General features: G+C 36.7%; 1 protein-coding gene across 1 annotated transcript in view; it reads right to left on the bottom strand.

Moving 5' to 3' along the window:
* BBS9 (Bardet-Biedl syndrome 9) overlaps positions 1-20,432 on the bottom strand; it is a gene marked incomplete at both ends in the record, with an annotated part of 267,629 nt that overhangs the window by 97,717 nt on the left and 149,480 nt on the right. The window contains one exon of the mRNA XM_079538520.1: positions 9,871-9,981. Coding sequence (XP_079394646.1) covers positions 9,871-9,981 — 111 coding nt within the window. The remainder of the gene's footprint in view (positions 1-9,870; positions 9,982-20,432) is intronic.

The raw sequence follows: 20,432 nt of genomic DNA, 5'->3' as shown, positions 1-20,432 counted from the left end.
TGGGAATGTGCTCCCTCGTTTCAGACATGCCAGTATTTCTTTAGAAGATTCAATGTTTCCATTGAAAACTCTTATTTTAAAAAGTGGTTGCAGTCAGCCCTGGGGGAGAACTGATAATAGCAGTTTCAGGTGACTTCATGCAATCTTGTATCTCAAAAGCAGTCTTTTTTCTTTTTCTAAAGAAAATTTAAGCCATTATCTCATAATGTGGATGGCTGCCTTTTGGAATCGAGAGGGGAGAAAGGGGCATGAGACACCAACATTACTTCTTTTAGAAGATACTTTGGAAAATAACTGCTAATTCATCCACAATGCCTTTTTTTTCCAGCAAAAGTTCCTAAAGACCTAGACCTAATCTCCCTTTGGTAGCCAATGTTGACAAGCTACAAAGTGAGTCTTGGCATTTTGTGTAACCTGGAAAAAAAGACCTGGAAAACCATTTTACAGGCTCATTCTGCATTTAACTAATACTCATATGTGAAATCATTATGTTAGTACTAACTTCAAAATTCTGAGAAAGGCTGTGAAACCCAAAGCTTATGGATAGAAGTAATGTTTATTGTGTAGTCTGATATATATAACAAACTATGCAACTCCAACCCCAAATTTCCATGACAGGCAAACAATCCTTAGAGAGCCCAGTGAATTTTCAGGATTTCCTCAAACTTTCAGTAGAGCTTTTCAGAAGCACAAAGAGTTTTAAAGTGGAGTATTTGGTTTTGTTTTATGCTATTGAACATCTTTTCAATCACCTCTTTTATATAAAGATGGACGGTGGAAGCAAGAAGTGTCTGCATTCTCTTATGCCTGCCAACAATTGTTTTCCAGGGCCATGAACAACTGACCCAAATTTAATAAAAGTTCCTGGCAGTTACAAAATCCTTCTTGGCCGGGAATACTAAGTGGGCATTTGAATAATGTTTCTCTATCCTTTTATTATTTACCTTTTAAATAATACCTCATTAGAAACCACAACAGCTTGGATGCTTTTTTGTTTCTCAAAGACGATCAAGAAAGTATAGGAGATGTGAACATCCATTGGGAAATGGCTGGGTTCATATTTTGATTATACACATCACACATACTTATACACATCTCTGTTGTACATATTATAAGTAATGGTTTAGTAGAGACTTCAAGATTCTTTTAACCAGACCAAAGGCATTGCAGGAATCTGAAGACCAAATGTGTTTAAGCTGCACTGAAAATAATGCCTCCCATGGAAACTAAGATACAATAACTTACAATAAGCACAATAACACTATTTCATAGAGCAAACTCTTGGCTAAAAGCTGCTCTTTTTTGACACAGTCATTACCACTGGCTATGCATTTTTGCCAATCATGAAGAAAAGCCTGCATGTCATGTGCAGAAAAACCTGCAACAGTGGATGTAAACCACTGTCACTGTTGCCACTATTGAAACACACCACCCACCACCTCACTGTGCTCTCACCCACAGTTTGGTCTCCATAAAAGTTCTGCAGGCATCAATGAGTGTCAACGGGTGCCATTTTTTCCAACGTGCAGAAATTCAATGCCACATCTTTGCTTCATACACACTTTCATGTCTGATGCCATTTTGTCAGACTGCCTCTCTGCTGCCATCTGTCACACAGCAACAACATGCAACAGCATATTGGAGGGAAGGTTCAGCCACTATTGCCATACCACCAACATCCACCTCTGACACACTGGACAGGCATAGTAAACAGGAGGCACTGCTTTCACAGCAGCCCTCGTAGTCAAAACTACAAATATTAGAATATAAGTAAGACTTGCTAGTTTCTCATGTGCAATACTGCATTTCACAGGTAACGTATATACAAGTTTCTACTAAAGGAGAAATTGCACTCGGTATTGACTTAATGAAGGAATTCTCACATTAATCTCTTAAGCTGTACTGCTCTATAGAAAAACAGACTCTGTGGAAAAGAAAACCTCCATAAATCTCTTCAACCCTTACCAGAAAAATAGGCTTTTTGTAGCCCACGGATTTTCTTTGCACCTTTTCTTGTGGAAACAATTAGCTTAGCAATTTTAAACTATTAGGTAGGCCCAGCTGCAGGCTCCTGGAATCCATTTTAGATAACAATGTCTGCACAGAAATGACAAGAGCACAGTCTCACAGTACTACAGTAAGTGGGCAGTGAGTAAGTGGACTTCTAATAGTCTTGAAGGGGCTTTCACTTCCCTGTAGCTGTTACAGATCTCAGCACTTCAAGCCGGATTTGCTTGTGATTCAAGTACAGACTTGACTCTTCATTAGCTCAAGGACAAAACACTGCATCACAACTCAAATTTTAAAATGCTCAAGACTGACACAGACTGTCAGAACGCAGTAACTCCTTCTGACTTGAGATGAATCCCACTAGTTGGTCCTTCAGTGATTTCCAAAAGCCACACCTGTAATCAGACCTGCTCTAACTTCTTTTTTGTCATGCGAATGGAGTAGCCAAGTTTCAGACAATACTGGTTCAAAACTACGGCCATGGAGTGCTGAGAACAATACTGAATGATTCATTCAACTGACTGTTTTCAAAGCTCATTATAGGCACAAAATCCTAATCTAAAGAGCACGCACATTTTTCCAAAATAATATTTAGCCTAACTTATACATCTTTCTTCTACTTATTCTGATGTAACATACTGTTAGGATTGATTTCTGTCCTGTTATACTGACTAACTTGAAAAAGTTAAATGCTTGGCTATATAACTTGAAAATACTTGCTATTATTGGCAAGAATACCAGTATCCAAATAACTACCAGTGTAGTAAGTTCAATAACTGCAATAATAGTAGTTAGGCAACCTGTACCTTAACACTGCAGAAAGTTTACTGCGGTTATTAGTTCTATCATAGTGCATACAATCTAAAGCAAATAGACATTTTAATAGAAATTAGTTTTTTTACAGCATGTTTAGACAAAAACAAAAGCAAAGATGTCTCTGCTTATTTGTGTAGGTAAAAATAATAATAAGGAAGGTATAAAACAAAGATGGAAAGACTCACTGGCTGGTTGGCAACAATTTACATCCCAAAGCTCTTGAACTCCAATCCAAATGTTTAAGAAAATGTCTTTTTATAATCAAATAAATGAAACTATCACAAAACTTTATCTTACATCACAATGTTTTGTGATAAGTTACTCTGTAGGCTGCAGTTCTACACAGTTGTGTATTCATATTAATCATGGTTCACAAGAAAATATTAAGTGCATACCTAAATTTAAATAAGTCATTAGACACCTCAAATAAAAATGGTTTCTATTTTCTTTACTAAGAATTGCTTACATAAGGTTGCAGTAACTAAGTATCTCTTGGGCTGGAATCCTGTAATGGCTCCTGAAATTACCTAGGCACATTAAGGACAGTAACCTTTGATTAGAAAGCTGAAGTTGTAAAATCCTCTTAAATTGCACACACCACATCAACATGGACATTATCATGCAATTCTGTAGACAAAGTAACATAAAATAACACGTAAAACACAGTCAGTAAAGCTTCTAGGAAAAGATGTGCAACTGTTCAACGTCTGGGTGCAACTTTGGAGGATGTTTTCAAAATTCAGTTCAAAATGTGATTTTACTAGGGTTTATAGCTCAAGTTTGCAATCATTTTTGTACAGCTGTCTGTGTATTTTATCTAAAGTAATAATCCAGTTTCTTCAAATAAGATAGCTAAATTCCATTACATTATATAATTATAAATGCTGGAATGTTTTGTTTTGTTTTGGTCTTAGATGCAATAAGTATTTAAATCTGAGACTAAATTTACTAAATCTAATCATACAAGATGAGAATTTTGAAATTTAATATTCAAGTAATCTAAAAATTTACATGACACAAAAATACAAAGAATTTAACTAAAAACAGTGGTAGAACAGTAGCGAGTGCAAATGCTAAAGCTCTGGTCTGACTAATAGCTTCTCTGAAACATTTGTACTTAAGCAATAAATGTAAACACCAGCCCATCATCTCTGTTTGTCTCTCAAAAAGACACAATGGTTATTCTGAGTTGTTACAGTGAAGTCAGGCATGTATTTCCCTGAAATCTTTAAGATTCTCTTTGTTTAGATACATCATTTATGAGATAGATTTACTGGCTTACGGTGAAAAAATTCTGCCAGGAAAATCAAGTCTTACATGTTGTGAAAATTCCTACAGCCGCACAACTTGACAAAACTGTCTCCCAGTGTTGTAAAATCCTGAGCAGCTAAGTTAATTGTGATCTGCACTATTGGTCCACCAAAAACAAATAAAGAAGCAAAGGCAAAGATGCATTTTTCAGCCCAACCATTCTCTGATTCACAGTAATTTTTCATCTTGTTTTCCAATAGCTTCTTGGAGGTACTCATGATGTAATATGGCTCATAACTCTTTATTTATGAAAGAACAAACAGACCTTTTACATCTAAAATACTGAATAGGAATATAGGTTAAAAAATACAGCCTAGGTAATTCTTTCATTGTAGTTAGCACGCAGCAGTAGCATATAAGGAATTTAAAGTATTTTAAGCATACTTTAAGGGATATATCCTGATAAATACAGTTAAGCTTATTTCTTTTGACGTCATCTAACAGTTTAATTGTTCAGAGAAAAGTTTTTTTAAAGGTATTCATTATATCCAATACAGAGAGTATCTATAAAGTTAGCATGTACAAGAGCTTCTTCATAGCTATTTCCTACAAACCACATATCCAGTTCACTTTGTCAGAAATATTTAAGAACTTCAGATTGGAGATCTCAAGAATTCTACTCAACAGTTACCTTCTAGAACACACACAAACACACAAATTTTCTTGAAACCAAACCACTCGTTCTCTCAATCAGACTTCAACTTTAGTAAGAAAACCAAAACTTGAAAAGAAGAAAGTGGAAGACAACAGATAAAACGTAACAAACAGAAAGGAAGTCTATGGCATCTGCATGAGAGTCTACATTCCATGCATTTGTACTTGTGATTGCAAGAGAGGTCAGCATATCTGTATTGGAATTGTATCTGTGAGCTCTTGGAAAAAGTAATGATGTTGCAACAGAGACTTCAAAGAGGGCTCAGAACTTCAAATGACATTCAAATTCTCTACCAGACTTCTGCAGTTCAAGATGAAGTCACTCAAAGCAAAAGTTCCTGGTAAGAAACTACTTGTACAACTGCACTAGTTGCATTCATTTCCAAACATTATGAACTTCACCTTATTCTTTACTATGGAATCACAACATACTTGGATTAGGCAAAAAAAATTAGCATGAACTACTTCAGTTCTAAAAAAGAAAATACGATACAACCATTAATTCCTTCTATAAAGATAATCTGATTGGACTAGAATTGTTCTTTCTGTCCTTGCACAGACTTGCAGCATGGCTATTAGACTTCATTTTCTGCTGTTCAAAGTAGTCATTCCAACTAAGGCTAAAGTTTCACTGACACATTTAGCAGCTCCCTGGAAAGTCTTAATGTAATATTTTGCACTAGATAGCATTCAGATGGCTGGATGCAACCCTATGGCATATGTCCTCATAGCACAGCACAGTCTTTCAGGTCTTAGTTTCTAGAGTTCTTTGCATAGTTCACACAACATATATAAGGTGGCAACCTCTTTCCTAGGTCTTGTTCATTTCATTTGTTCATTAAATTCAAAAGGTTTTTTAAAATTCCCAGATGCACAAAGAGCATGCTATATAACGTGCTGACTGCCACCCAACTCTGTACATCACACACATCTCAATGACAAGAGATCAGCAAGATGAAATATTTATTAGAGACAATAGGCCAATTCAATGTAAACCAAATGGTATTTATTAAGAATTTTGGCAAGTTCAGCTGCCAGGGTTCTGTGCCATTCTATCACAGGTAGCTTGCTGGCTCTAATGGAGTTAGCCACTTCAAGGCCAACTGAAAAATTGTCCATGCAAGCAGTCATCGCAGCAGTAATACTGCAAATGCGTTGAAAGAGATCTCAGCCTGGTACTGAATTTGGGACTCCTCTTCTTGTTGACATTTCCTCTTGACATTTCTCCTCTGTGTTCCAACCTCCTCAACAGCACTTTCCTATTTAACTACAAGCTGGGAAGTTGCAATACAGCTCCTCAGAGAGCATTCTTGTTACTTTCTCAATGAGGAACCTCAATACTTGCTGGTGAGACAATTTGCAATTCAAGCATTACATTTTTTTTCAGTAGATAAGACACGTTGTTCCGCTTTGCTTTTCTATTGCTACTGAAAACTGCTTCAGTTTTGTTGTAATCTAGCACAGTGTATCAGTGGGAGAAATCAGAGTTCATCCGTTTTTCTCATGATAAAATACAGGTGCTCCTACCGAGGCAGCTACACTACTCTTTTGCCCTACATTGTGTACAAGTGTTAATAGATTTTAACCTGTACAAAATTGTGCTGCTAAGATTTGGTCCAGCACCAGATGGAGCGAGTACATAACTACACTTCCCACTAGTTTGAGATGGATGATAGTCTACCAGCTTGAGCAATGACGTTCTCCAGTGACCAATAGAATTCATAGGAATACTCCAACTTGATGGACTCATTTTATTCCTTTGATTTACATCTTCATCTATGAATGCATATCTATTGCTAGAGAGATTTCTTTTCATATTTCCTGCTCAGTGGTATCAAATCACAGAATCATAGAGATTGGAAAAGACCTTTAAGGTCATCTAGTCCAACTGTCCACCTACCAACAATATTGCCCACTAAACCATGTCCCTAAGTACCACCTTTACACATTTCTTGAATTCCTCCAGGGACAGTGACTCCACCACCTCCCTGGGCAGCCCACTCCAATGCATCACCACTCTTTCTGAGAAGATTTTCCTAATATCCAACCTGAACCTCCCCTAGCACATCTTGAGGCCATTTCCTCTCAACATATCGCTGATTACCTGGGAGAATAAGCCAACCTCCAGCTCTCTACAACCTCATTTCAGGTACCTGTAGAAAGTGATGAAGTCTCCCTTGAGCCTCCTCTTTTCCAGACTAAAGAATGCCATGTTCCACACCCTTCTCCTTCTCTCAGCTTCAAGGCACCACAAGGGCCTGTGCGTCCACTCAGGAGACCTCCACCACCTGACAGCAAATACAGCCACACCATCTCCACCACTGTGTCCAGATTCACGAAAAGCATATCAGCTGAACTGACACAGCCCCATGAAGTGCATTAGGTAAATACAGGAGCCTGGCCAGCATCAATTTTGCACTGCAATAGAACTACCCTTGTACAAATAATTAAATACCATCTACAAGAAGAAAACGAAACTTCTCAGCTTATAACCGCCTCCCTCGGAAAATGAAAGATCTACCAAGAAAAAGAATTTTTATTTTACTTTCTCTCCTTCTTTTTCTCTTACTGGTTGAGCATAGCTAAATGAAATGAAAAGTCATACATACAGAAGATAACAAATATCCTTTGAGGGCATAGCATATTCTCCATGCTGCAGTCTCTGGTGTCTGAGCAAGAACTCAGGCCAAAAATATCATGTATAGAAAAACACTGCAATACTGTGATTTCATGCCTAGTGTTACCTTATGGTTCAAGTAGCTCCCTTGGCTCTTACTCTTGTAGCAATTAGAATTTCCAGACAGCTCAGTGGCAAATATTCTAGGTTCCCTCTACATCGCAGCACTAACTGGCAGATGGCAGTCATTCTTACTGCGAATGAATTGAATTCATTGGTACAGCACAAGGCTGTAAACCTAAAGACTTGTTTAAAGCTTTCAAAATTTTCATTCTGCCTGTTACAGGAAGTTACAAAGCAACAACAGTCAGTTGTGTGATGGAAGTCTCTCTTTTTTTTTTTTTTCTTTTTTCTGTAAATCACAGGGTAAGTTCTACAGTGGGATACACAGGTCAACATGCCACTGTTTCTGGAGATCATTAACACATTTCTACCCTTTTCCCTTCATGATGCTTTATTACAAATGAGGTTATTTCAGCACAGAATGCTATCTCCTGAAGAACACAGAAACAGTCTCTAAATTACTGCCTCACACGCTTGATCAGAAAAATTGGAGCATCAGACAAAGAAGAGGGAATGCCTACCAAATGTGCCTGATTTTTTAGTGTAGCTGCCTCAAATCAGGATTTTATCAAGACTGTCTCCTATATAATGAAGATGATACACTTCTCCATTACTAGGACAGTACTTAATATATGTGGCAAAGGTTAAGCAATACACATTTCAACTTAGACAGCTTGTTCTGACCTGAAATCCAGGTGGACTGCAAGTAATTAGCACTCTGGAGAAGTCAGAGTTCTCAGCCTTCATTGGATGTGTCAGCTTGTTTTAGTGACCAGATTCTGGAGTTTTAAGTTACTTTATGGAATATCAAGTGAAAGTAATGCCTCCTATTTACTATCATGGCAATACAGCAAAGAGCACAATAATACTATTCCACAGAGTAAATTCTCAGCTACAAAATGCTGTTTTTCAACACAGTCACCACCACTAGTTATGCATTTTTGCCAGCCATGAACAAAGAGCCTGTGTAGCGTGCATGTCAAAATCTGCACCAGTGTCCCTATCTAGACCCACCGCTGCTGTCACCACTGCTGAAATGCATCACCTACACAGTGCCCACATCCACTGACTGGTCTTCACAAATATTCAAGCAAGCATCAATGAATGTCAATGGGTACAAATTTTTTTCCACGTGGAGAAATTAATGGCATGCACTTGTTTCATAGACCCCGTTTGGTCCACCCCTCTACTGCCATCTTCCACACAGCAACAACATGTAACAGGTTATTGGTAGGTAGGTTCAATCTCTACTCCCATACCACCAAAATCTGCCTCTGGTTTTGTGGGCCAACATAATAAAACAGAAGGTGTTATTTTCAGAGCAGCCTTCATACGTTGCTGCAGAAGGCACCTTTCTCCCGTTGCTCAGGTAAACTCTGCTATCACATTAAGCTCTGTGTTTCAGTTACATCCCTATCTTGCACTCACGTGCAAGAATTAGCCAGGTAAACAAGATGTTGGATGCACTACAAACAAATAATTGTTTTCTGCAGATGCGTGGGGAAATTCCAGTAATCTGTTTCTGAATATTAATACGTGCAACCTCTACATTTTTTCCTATTCTTGACTTCAACAGACACTTCTATTGAACATAACTGATTTACGATTAACACTGAAATGCATTTAAAATCAAATATCACAGGGAAAATCAGGAAGATATAATATACAGCAAGGGGAAAAAAGAGAAGGTACAACTTAGTAAACAATATGGGAAATTGCTGTAGTCTAAGGCTGAGAGCTTAGCAGGCACTTTATTAAACTGCAATGCCTTACTTTACAGTTCTGCTCTTAAAATATGTTAACACTATATCACAGTTCCCGGCAGCATGAAGTCTTTCCAGAAAATGTGTCATCACCATATGCAGCATATTTTATAGCCGTTATAATTTTATTATATCCAATAATATTTTTCTGAAATTCTAGGAAGTCTTCCCACAAAAGATAAGTAATGACTATGTTTTAATCAGCTGGCATAAAGTCTAACCACCGTACTGCAGAAAAAAAAATCCTTTATTACACCAAAATGACCTCGGTTTCATTTTGCCTCTCTCAAAAAGGTTATGAACAAAATCATAAAGAATCTCACTCAAGTAGTATGTGGCACAAAACTTCTCAACTGTGAAGCTATTTAACTCAAAGATCGATTTCTGCAATTCACTGATTCTTAATTGAAGTAACTGAACAAATTCAGGATCCTATATGTTGCACTATTAAACAGAAAATTTGACAGTTATGCCAACAAATCCTGAAATATATGTCACTAGTTTTACGGATCCGCAAACACTGAAAAGACAAGCTACTTATCTCTGAGCAAAACAAAGTAATTTCTCTTTTCTTACCAGGGTTGGATTTCTGCTTTGCAGAGTGCTTGTGATGGGAGAACACTGCTGTGGAGCCCGGTACAACTGCGCGTTCCTCTAAGTCAGACTCTGGGATTGTAGCACAGCCACCTAGTAGAAAAGGGAAGGACCTTCATGTGGTGTTTTTGTAATGAAACAAACTCACCAGTGCACACTTGAGGAAAAGAGGCGATAAATTAACTGACACGAAATCCCAAGAACTGAAATAACCTTAACTTTAAAAAGAAAAAAGAAAGTTCTGTGAAGTGAAAGAAAACCACTACCATTGTTCAGAACACTGCTTATGCCTTAATGACTTCTCTCTACCGCTTATGTTAGTTTAAAAAAAAGTTTGAACGGATTAAGCCTACAGATTACTTAAAACTGGTTCCACATAAAAGCTGGAAATAATATGGCTCATGTTAAAGATCAGACTATTGGGAGCTAGATCTGTAATACAAGTAATTTTATGTGAGTGAAATAACTTTACAAAGTCAACAAACCTTATAAAGATTGTTAGCTTGCCACAGAGAATTACATATGATGATATTTTTTTGGATGGGTTTCTTAAATAAAGTATTTTTAATTACCTCATGCTAGAGAGAGGAAAACAGGGACACTTTGACTGTATGATTACACTTCAGTGCCTTCCTCGTTAGAGATTTTAGGATGCAGGACATAATGGATTATTTGAATTTTGCAATATTGCTTTTCTTAGTAGTTCATCAGAGAGCACAATGACTTTAAATGCTTATGTTCAAAATATGAAAAGGGGGACAATCTACTAGTAATAATACCTGAAGGCAGCTGTGGTAGCTTTCAATGGAGCAGAATAATGATTTTATTTTTCCAAAAGGCTGTGATCAAGACTTTGGAGAACGTACTGATGTTCCACAGCAAAAGCCACAGCCTTACAACAAATCCTTCGCTGATTCAGTCTGCGTGTTAAGCTTGTCACAATTGTGACCTTTTAAGATCTCAAAGCAGGGAGGAGCATTTTGAAGTATTACTTTTTCAGCCCTGCTTGAATGCCACTTTTTCTCATGTGATTAATATTTCTATATTTTACCTTCAGCTATTCTGGGCAGTTCTTGTTGAAGCCCAAACCTCTGCCCAGCAATTTCAAACTAACACCCAAACTAAAATCCAGTACAGTACAGTAGATGCTCTATTAATGATCCTAGACAAATGGTCACCTGCTTTCAAATTTAGCTCTTACTTAAATATTTTGTTGCTCCAGGACATAATTTTGCATTTCTTTCAAAGAACCACTACTAACAGGTACACAAATGCATGTACCTATTTACTGCATTCTGAAAGCACACATTTACAAACAGCATATCACGGTTGTTCTCTCCTTAAATAAATACATAAATAAATAACCTAATAACCTAATAAAACGACTGTGAAAAATAACACTGCACCCTCAAGAAGGAGAGGTGCAGCTACCCAAGTAGTTTCAAAAGCACTGGCAACACACAAAGTCCTGCAGAAATGTGTCTAGCTAGGGTAGAGCATGGCAGCTCCACTGAATACTGTGAAGGAACTCATTCCTACCAACTGAAGAACTGACACAGCATCCTTTATTTCCAAGGAAGACATAAGCTACTGTATTCCAGATACACCCTGACAGAAAGTGTAGGACACGTTATGGATTTGCATTTGAACTAGAGCAAGCCAATCTTTTCTGTTTGAAAGGACGGTTAGGTGTTAATGTATCAACAGTGTACATTACGCATGATAGCTTCAGCTATTTAGGGTTCCTGCTATGAAGCTGAAGGAGAAAATGGGAAATGAGAAAAATGTTGCCGTGTTAAAATACCACAGCAGTGGGGCACAGCATAAAATATAAACCTACCTACATCCTAAATGAAAACAAACATCAGTAAATTAATACTTCTGTTCCCATTTGCAAATTATGACTGAACTGTAAACTGAGATTTGATTAAATTGAAAGTATTTAAGTATTTTTCATTCTCCAGATAAAATCTACCCTGTTAAACAGAAATCTGTAAACACGGGACACAAAATTAAGGTCTCTTCCACAAGGGAACTATTAAGAATGGCATCACACATTTTAAAAGATTTTATAAAACTTTCAACATTATGAGTGAAAATTCATTCAGTTAGTTGGTGTCTATTGGATTTCTACACAGAAATAGACTTTTAAAGTCTCCTGAAGTCTGAAATTCTGTAACTTACATGGCCTTGAGAATTGACAACTTTAGATGCCAAAGTATTTCATTAGTCATCAACAGTGATAGTAACTGAATAAGAGTTGGAAAAGGTCTATTTGCCCTTAGGTATAACACTACTTAAATTTGTTAAGATTTCCTTGTCAACAGATACTATCAGAATGTACTAAAATTAAAAGCAAAATTCACCTTATCCATAGCTTTCATTTCTTGACAGAAAATAGTCGGGATTCAAACGTTACCAATCCACAGATGATTTTACATATAAAGAAAAGTCCAAGCAGAGCACACAGAGCAACAGTAACATCACAATTTTCAGTATTATGAGTAGTAATTATTTCATATTTCTACAAGGATACTGATAACTTTCATATATGATTTGTCTTATACACACCATTGCTTCAGAAATCTATTCATTGTGCTGAGGACAGTGTTTGGGGGGCCTGCACTTCATCCAGGATTCTTACTCCAATAATTATTTAAATGAAAGAAATAGGTGGTGACCTTTTGTGGCAATGAAGCTTACATGACCATGGTCACCATGCTATTGCTTTTGATGTCCTTCCAATATTAGTTTATAACTGAAGGAACTAGTGGCATCTGCTGAACTATATCCCTCAGACTGTTTCCATACCCAAGGCTAGGTAAAATGACTGAACCCTCATTCACATCAACCTGCAGAAAAAAAAAACAAACTAAGTTGTGTCTGCTTCTTCCAATGGAACTCATGGCAATTTCAATTTTCTTGATCCACTTGGCACAGGTACCCATCCTCATGCTATAAATGGATACACTTGACAACACGCTACAATTCTCCACAGGAAAAAGTGAGGACCATAATAAGGCAATGGTTATTCTAGAGAAATAAAAACAAGAGAAAGAGTTCAACTTTCACTCGGATAGATAGGAAACCGGATGAAGTACAAATAGATCTTTGCTAGATTGCATCTAGCAAATATAATCTTTACACCACTGTAGACCATAATATAGCAAAAACACTCAGAAAGACAGGTGCCAGTAGCTTGATAAAAATCTTGCCCATGAGGACTCTAAGCTCTTTTGAACTACATTGTGCAGGGGTTCTACTGCAGTTATCTATCCTGCTTTCTTTGGTCAGAGGCCAACAGAATTTTTACTTCAAGTCAAAGAAATCAGTCTGAATTCTTGTATATCTTTGCATGCATTTCCAAAGGCAGCCACAGAATACCTATTTTAGCAAGCATTTCGATCTATCTGGAGTCCTAGAAGTCACAGAGAAGTCACAGCAGCAGAATTTTTCACGTTCACTGATAATTAAGCGAATGGTACAAAGTAGAAAAGTGAAATATTTAAGGAAAAGGTGGGGGGAAGCAAGAATAGTACATAAATCTACAGACTGGAAATGATCCAAGTTAAGAAGTTCTCCAGATGTCAGTCTGTAAACAGTGCCTCATAATATGAATTTCCCCATTAATTGTTGGCAGGAATAACATCTAGAATACAATATTACATTTGACCCACTCTTTCCCCCTTTTTTGTGTAGCTAAATTCTTCTCTGACATCACAGATCTTTTATCAGTTGTGATAAATCCAAGAAGAAAGCTGTGGTCAGCAGAACTGTTTGATAAGATACAACTTGCATAAAATTACTCCGAAGCGAAGTATGAACTTTGTTCACCAAAGGAAATGAAACTTCTCTTGTTTATTTTCTCTACGTCTGTTTTTGTGACACGTTTGGTTCTTAAGTTGGAAAAAGACACCCACACCCAAAGGAAACATAAACATAATGCAAACTGAAAAAAAACCAAAGTACTAACAGTTTTCCTACAGGTTCCTATCATCATGTTTTTACACATTTTAATATGGCTCCAAAAGTTTAAAAACAGGAAAACAGAAGTAGTATACATCGAAAGAATGAAAAGGTACTTTGAGGGTAAGACCATTTGAGCTTCCTCTTTCTCTTCACAATCACAAACTAAACTATTCATAAAGTTTCCATTTTCCTTTGAAATTAACTCTTTCACAGGAGGCTACAGAAAGAAGAAAAAAATGCTTCAACAGTAAGAGATTCAAAATCTGAGCAGACAGCTCAGAAGCTCAGTCATTAGCAGGTCTTTCTTTTATGTGCATGCCTTTGTAACAACAGAGATAATCTAAACACAAACGTAAGTTCACAGAGATTCCAAAACTGCAAGTAAAATCAGACTCTGTTGATTCTTTTGAGGACGTGTACACTAAAAATGCAACCTAAAGCGTTATAGATTCTTTGCTCTAAAAAACTAACTACATTTATTTCAGTCCTGTAAATTTAGGGGGGAGTGGGGATCTGCTCATCAGAAAGTAGTCATTTGGTTTAGCTAAACACTGCTGCAAGCTTTGTACCCAGGTAGTTGTACTGCTGCTTCCCAGAAGTAAGATAAAACAATACCATCTATAGAAGCAATCGTTACATATTTGGGACTATAAGATCCAGTGAATATTCATTCACATGATTCAGTGAAATATACTCAATCTGTAAGGAGAAAAAGTAAAGAAATAGAAAGGAGAGGAGGAAGGATTTTTTTTTTTTTACATGTGTCTCACTGATAATGAATGCACAGTTGCACTTCACAGTGCAGAAACAACTCTGATTCAGTTCAAGCATTTGCTAGCAAAATGTAGACTCACTAATTAATCAGCTACAGATTTCAGGACAAAGCATTTAAATCCAATAGTGTGGCTACAATTGTTTAGTCACAAAACTCTAATGTTGCTCTTTGTGCCTGGGTTGACTTAACCAGCATCAATATGACGATGGAAAGTATTTCTGCCTTGCATTCCACCGAAGTAATAAATTAATGAAAAATCATAGTAACGGAGTATGCAATCCAAGGTCACCATAAATCACCAAATATATTTTCAATGACAGTACAGAGAAACACACTGGGCTGGTGTTCAGCTTTACCCTTGTTTTACTGAAATGTTTCTTAAAGACCTAGTTCCTAAATTCTATCGTTTGTCTTGTAGTATGTTGCACTGGTGTTGCAATTGCTACTATTTGCATTAAGAGCTATGCACAGATAACATGCAACAACCACGTGTGACTTCTTCTTGAGCTCATAGCGTGTTCTAATATCTTGAACACATCTGAATCCATAAAATCTCGACTAAGGAAGTTCAGGGTACTTCGAGGCAGTACCACCTTTTTACAGGAGAAATATGCTGTTTATAATCATCAGATTTGTCCTGGCCATTATTCCAGAATGAGGTTCAGTGCATGTGGTATGCAAGTAATACAAATGGCACTGGGAAAACACATTGCTAAGCACAGATCTAGCAGCTGTTTTCATTAAAAAAGCATTATTGGACATTCAGCCAAGAACACAATCAAAATTAACATTCAGTAGTACTCTTAATAGTACAGGTCTAAGAATGCAATAACACTAAACTGTATAAGGCCATTCAACGTATATCAAAGGTAATTTGTTACTCACTAGGAACAAAGGATGAATGATTCCAGTTGTGCTTCAGTCACATAAATCTGTTCTGTCTTCCAACTTCCTATTCACTTAATGAGCACAGACCAGCTGAAAAACATGCTGTGTTCTGGTGTGTGCTGGGAGAGGTAGTTATCACTGAGATGTGTAGCATTTGGAGGACTTTCATCTGCCTTCATGTAACAGCATAAAAAAAATCACTTTACAACAGTAAGTTTTCAAGGGGGAGATCAACACTTAACAAACACCGTAACAAAAAAAATAATCCTATTTTTAGGTTTCATGGTGCCTGACATAACACCTGGCGTTTTGTTTTTGATTGGAGTTTGTGGCCTCTTCCCTGCATTCAATGTACTGCTAACTGCAGCTTCCATTTAGTGTAACAATACAGGTTTATTTCTTCAAAATGCTTAAATACTGCAGCAGCAGAAGTCTTAGGACATACTGTCTTCCACACACTTTCAGGGACAACATTTTTCATTTACCTTTTTGGGAGCAAGAGCATGAACGTGCGAGAGCTCGTCATTATTGGCTTTGGCTTGGTTTGTCTGTTTTAAATACATACATAAATTTATTTTGTGTCACAAGAAAATGTGCATGCACATGTGGATTATATAAAGCATTTTATATCAAACATTTTGTTTTCATTGAGACTTCTATGGAGGTTTTATTTATTTCATTGTTTCAGTAATGCACAGTGGTGAGGAGGCTACTGGATATTTAAAATTGTGAGGGTTTTTTAAACTAACTTTCATTAAAAAAATTAAATAGGTTATGTTGCCTTTGATAAACACTTCCCCTATTTTCTTATTCTTAATGAGTATTCTAATTAATTTCTACTGCCAGTTCTGGTTTCTATCTGACAATACATTCCAAGAGAACTCTGGAAAGCGAATGTTCACACAGCTGCTGAAACAGCTGGGAAGTCCAGAGCATGCTTGTAAGAATGTTCACAACATTGTCTTTATGTAGTCACTGTCTTTTCTTCAGTGTATAGTGAAGCAGAAAAACTAGAATTGACTGTTGCTATCTTGATGCCAAACCCTTCTGGCACTCAGAAATCTAAGAGGTTCAGACAGATGCATTTATCCTATTCTCATTTGAAACACTGCTATGTTTCCGAAGCACACAGAGGACATTCTCCAAAGGGAAGATGCATGCAGACACACAGATGCTGTACATTTGCATGTATGTATATAAGCACACACAAATTTTGATCTTACTACTGAAGAAAGAGTGTGGCCTCGTTCCCTGGAGGCAGAAGGTGAAAAAACAGCAAATCATGGAATCACAGAATTGCTCAGGTTGGGAAAAACCTTAAAGATCATCAAGTTCAACTGCAATCTGTTTGTGGCTTTACACTTTGCTTGCATTTTCATAACTTAGGAATGTTTCCATGTGTTCTGTGATACAGCCATACCACAGGATTTTCAAGGTGAGTATTCTATGACTGCTTTGGAGGAACAAACAAGGACAAGAATACAGAAACAAAAACTACTGATAAGAGATATGATATCATACAGACCGTGGATGACAGAAGACAACTGAATAGTAATTGGGAATCAACTGGCACAGTTAAAGCAATAAGGCAATACTTCACAGCAGCAATGTGATGGACTAGTTTGCAGCACTGGTCAATTTAGAAACATATTAAAAACAGTTTAACAGACAAAACATCAAACTAAGCCACAGTCCAGAAGGATAAGATTGCAATACCAATTGCAAGAGCTCTGATATTAGGAAAAGAATTGATATTATCAAAAACAGTGATGTCATGGAAATGAAAGAAGATACAATAGCCGCTGAAGTAGTCACAGGATGCCAAAAGAAAGAAAAAATGGTTCCAGTGTAACAACCATGAAAAAGATGAATGCATTGCTGAAATCCACCTGTGAATGTTCCAAAAAACACTCGAGAAAGTAGTTATATTGAACAAGGCACCAGTGAGACATCTGTGTTCAATTCTTGTTGCCATGCTCATCATAGATTAAATAAACCTGAAAAAATCCAGTTGAAAGTTACTAAGATAAAATAGGAATAATCTAACTTATGGAAATACAAAGCAGAGGACCAACCTTGCTTAGCTAAGAGGATTAAAATGGAATGGAACGATTTTTACCAACAGAAATTAGGACAGCAATCCTTAGTGTCTGGTGAAATAAAAGACGCTCTAGGAACAAGAAATAAAAAATAATCAGAAATTAATTATGACCTTTTAGTCTGACAACAGAGTGAGCAAAGGTTCTGAACAGCCCCCAAACATGAACTGCGAGGTGATAAACTGCATTTACAAATGGCCTTAAATTAGCCTATCTAACACAGAGATGGAGCTTGTGAACTGGGACATTTTCTTCTGTCCTCCCCAACTCCATAATATTGAAGATACAAAGAACACAGGCTGAAACAGAATACAGACTACTAATTAATAAATCCATAACTATCCTATTATCTAATCTGTGACTAGTTATCTGATCATGAGAATATCAATGAATAGGCATTATCAATTTATCTACTCATATTTGACTACAGAACTCAAAATGAATATGACACGCTGTGAACAAAGTAGGCTGTTTGCCTTCTTCATTCAGTTTTATAGAGTAAACTGTCAGTTCACACTGGAAAATAAAAACTGCAATGATTCTGGGAACAAAATTATCATTGAAAAATATTTAATTAAAAAAAACCAACAGTGATACTGCAAGACACCTGAAAATTCTAGTTCTGGCAATTTTGATTCCCGAAACTATTTGGTGAGTAAACTTCCGAATTGATATTTGGAGAGATGTCTGACTACAAAACACCAAAATTCAGGTTGCAAAATTAAATATAAGTAATCGATAGGGTTGGGTTTTTTTGGTTTTTTCTTTTTTTGAGAATAATAAGTTAGTCTCTGTTATTCTGCATCTCCAGAGACTGCTTAGAAATAAGCAGCACATTAATGAAAAAAACTATGAATACAAGCATTTTCCTTTAATACTACTTGAAATAAACCCTACAAACATTTATCATGCCAAGTTAAACAGCATACAGAGCCTTTGAGCACTTCTGAAGAAGCCTAGAAAATCAGGGCACTGAAAAGAGAAAAATAGCATTCTCCTTTTTACAATGCAAAAGTTTCCTTCCACAATAGAAACCAGCAAATCATAGAATTGTTTTATTTGGAAGGGACCTTTAAAGATCATCCAGTTCAACTCCCCTGCAATCAACAGAAACACCTACAGCCAGCTCAGGTTGCTCAGAGCCCCATCTAGCCCTGGAATGTCTCCAGAGACAGAGGCACCCACCACCTCTCTGGCAACCTGTTCCAGTGCTTCACCACCCCTACCATTAAAAGAAAAAAGCTTATATCCAAATCTCCCCTCTTCTAGCTTGAACTGGAAAAGCTTGCTTTTCTGTTGGATATATCAGAGACAGCACATTATTTTTGTGTACTGGAAATAGTACTCAAATCCTAGACTTGTCAACAACATGCAAGACCTCAGTGTCGTTATATTTCTCTATACTAATAGATACTTCACTTTTACTTAATGATCAACTCTATGATTTCAATTAGTTATACTAGCAGCTAGAAATGAATCAAATGATAATAAAATATCTCTGCTCCAATACTGCAATAAGAACCATACATGATTTACTTCAATTCCATTAGTATTTAATACTTTATTTACCATATTTGCTACTGACAAAATCAATTCAAGTGTTATCGCAAGTTAGCTTAACCCTACAGAATCCTAAAATCTCTGGAATTGATTTTTAGGATGAAATTATCATGAGGATGCCCAGCATTACCAAGTTGTGACAAAATCTGAGCTCTTTGCTTCTGTGCTGAAGTCAGAAGCAAACATCATTGCTTTGGCAGGTCTAAGACCAACAGACAGGAAATAAAACTGGTAATGGCAATCATCACACGAGTTTTGTATGTCTGAAACAAAAAAGGCACCTTTGGCTCCTCGTGTGAAGCACCTCAAAGAGAACTGAGTTTAAAAAACTGCCAAGGGCCTTTCTACCAAACACATGGTATTTAAAGATACAAGAAACCACGCTCCTCAAAATCCCCCATCACTCAGGAAAACCTTGGCACTGAATTATTCAGACTCAGCTTGCTTATCACCAATGTGAATTACGTTCAGAAGAAGACAATGAATACATAGAACTGTGTTCAAATCCAACCTCCTCTTTTTAGTGAAAGTGAGGTCTGTTTTTATAATAAAATGCCATGTCTGAAACAAAGTGGCTTTTTCTACATGGGAAGGCAGAGGATTAACTGTTCTGCTTCATCTAAAAAAGTTGACATTGCTGCTACTGTCCAACATGATCAATAGAGTGACAGAGCAAATGAAATATAAAGACTCTCACAATCAGCTATTTTTATCTGTTATGCTTACTTAATTCTCTTATTCAGTCCTCTAGGTTTTAAGGATCACCTTTCAGCCTGATAGGAATAAAAGGTTACTTATTCTAAAAAATGATTTTATAACTGTGATACCCTGAAACTTGGTGAAGTACCAAGTGGAAGTTACAAGATATGGGCAGCCCCCAGCCCGTTTTCTCTTCCAATCATGATTTTGTTTTATTTATACAACATTACTACATGCTCAACAAAGTTTATGGTAAATTAACAGTCTATGTAACGCAGAGATTAAACAAAACGATTTAAAAATCTATAGCTCATCTTCAAAGTAGCTGCAAGAAAGCAATCTGAAGATTGCAGGATCAAAAACGCAATTTAAAATGTGAATTAAAATATTAAACATAGCCTGTAACTGGACAGAATGAATTGAAATGTCAGAACTTCAGAGATGTTCTTAACAGTATTAATCTTTATTTTTTTTCCAAGAAAAATTCAGTGACACTATAGTGACAGATTTATCAATACAGAGACTTTTCTGCAACAAGATAGGCTTGTTTTAAA

Source organism: Tetrao urogallus (genome assembly GCF_951394365.1).
Source record: "Tetrao urogallus genome assembly, chromosome: 7".
In the NCBI taxonomy this organism is placed as follows: Eukaryota; Metazoa; Chordata; class Aves; order Galliformes; family Phasianidae; genus Tetrao; species Tetrao urogallus.
This window is presented reverse-complemented; position numbering and strand designations above follow the sequence as displayed.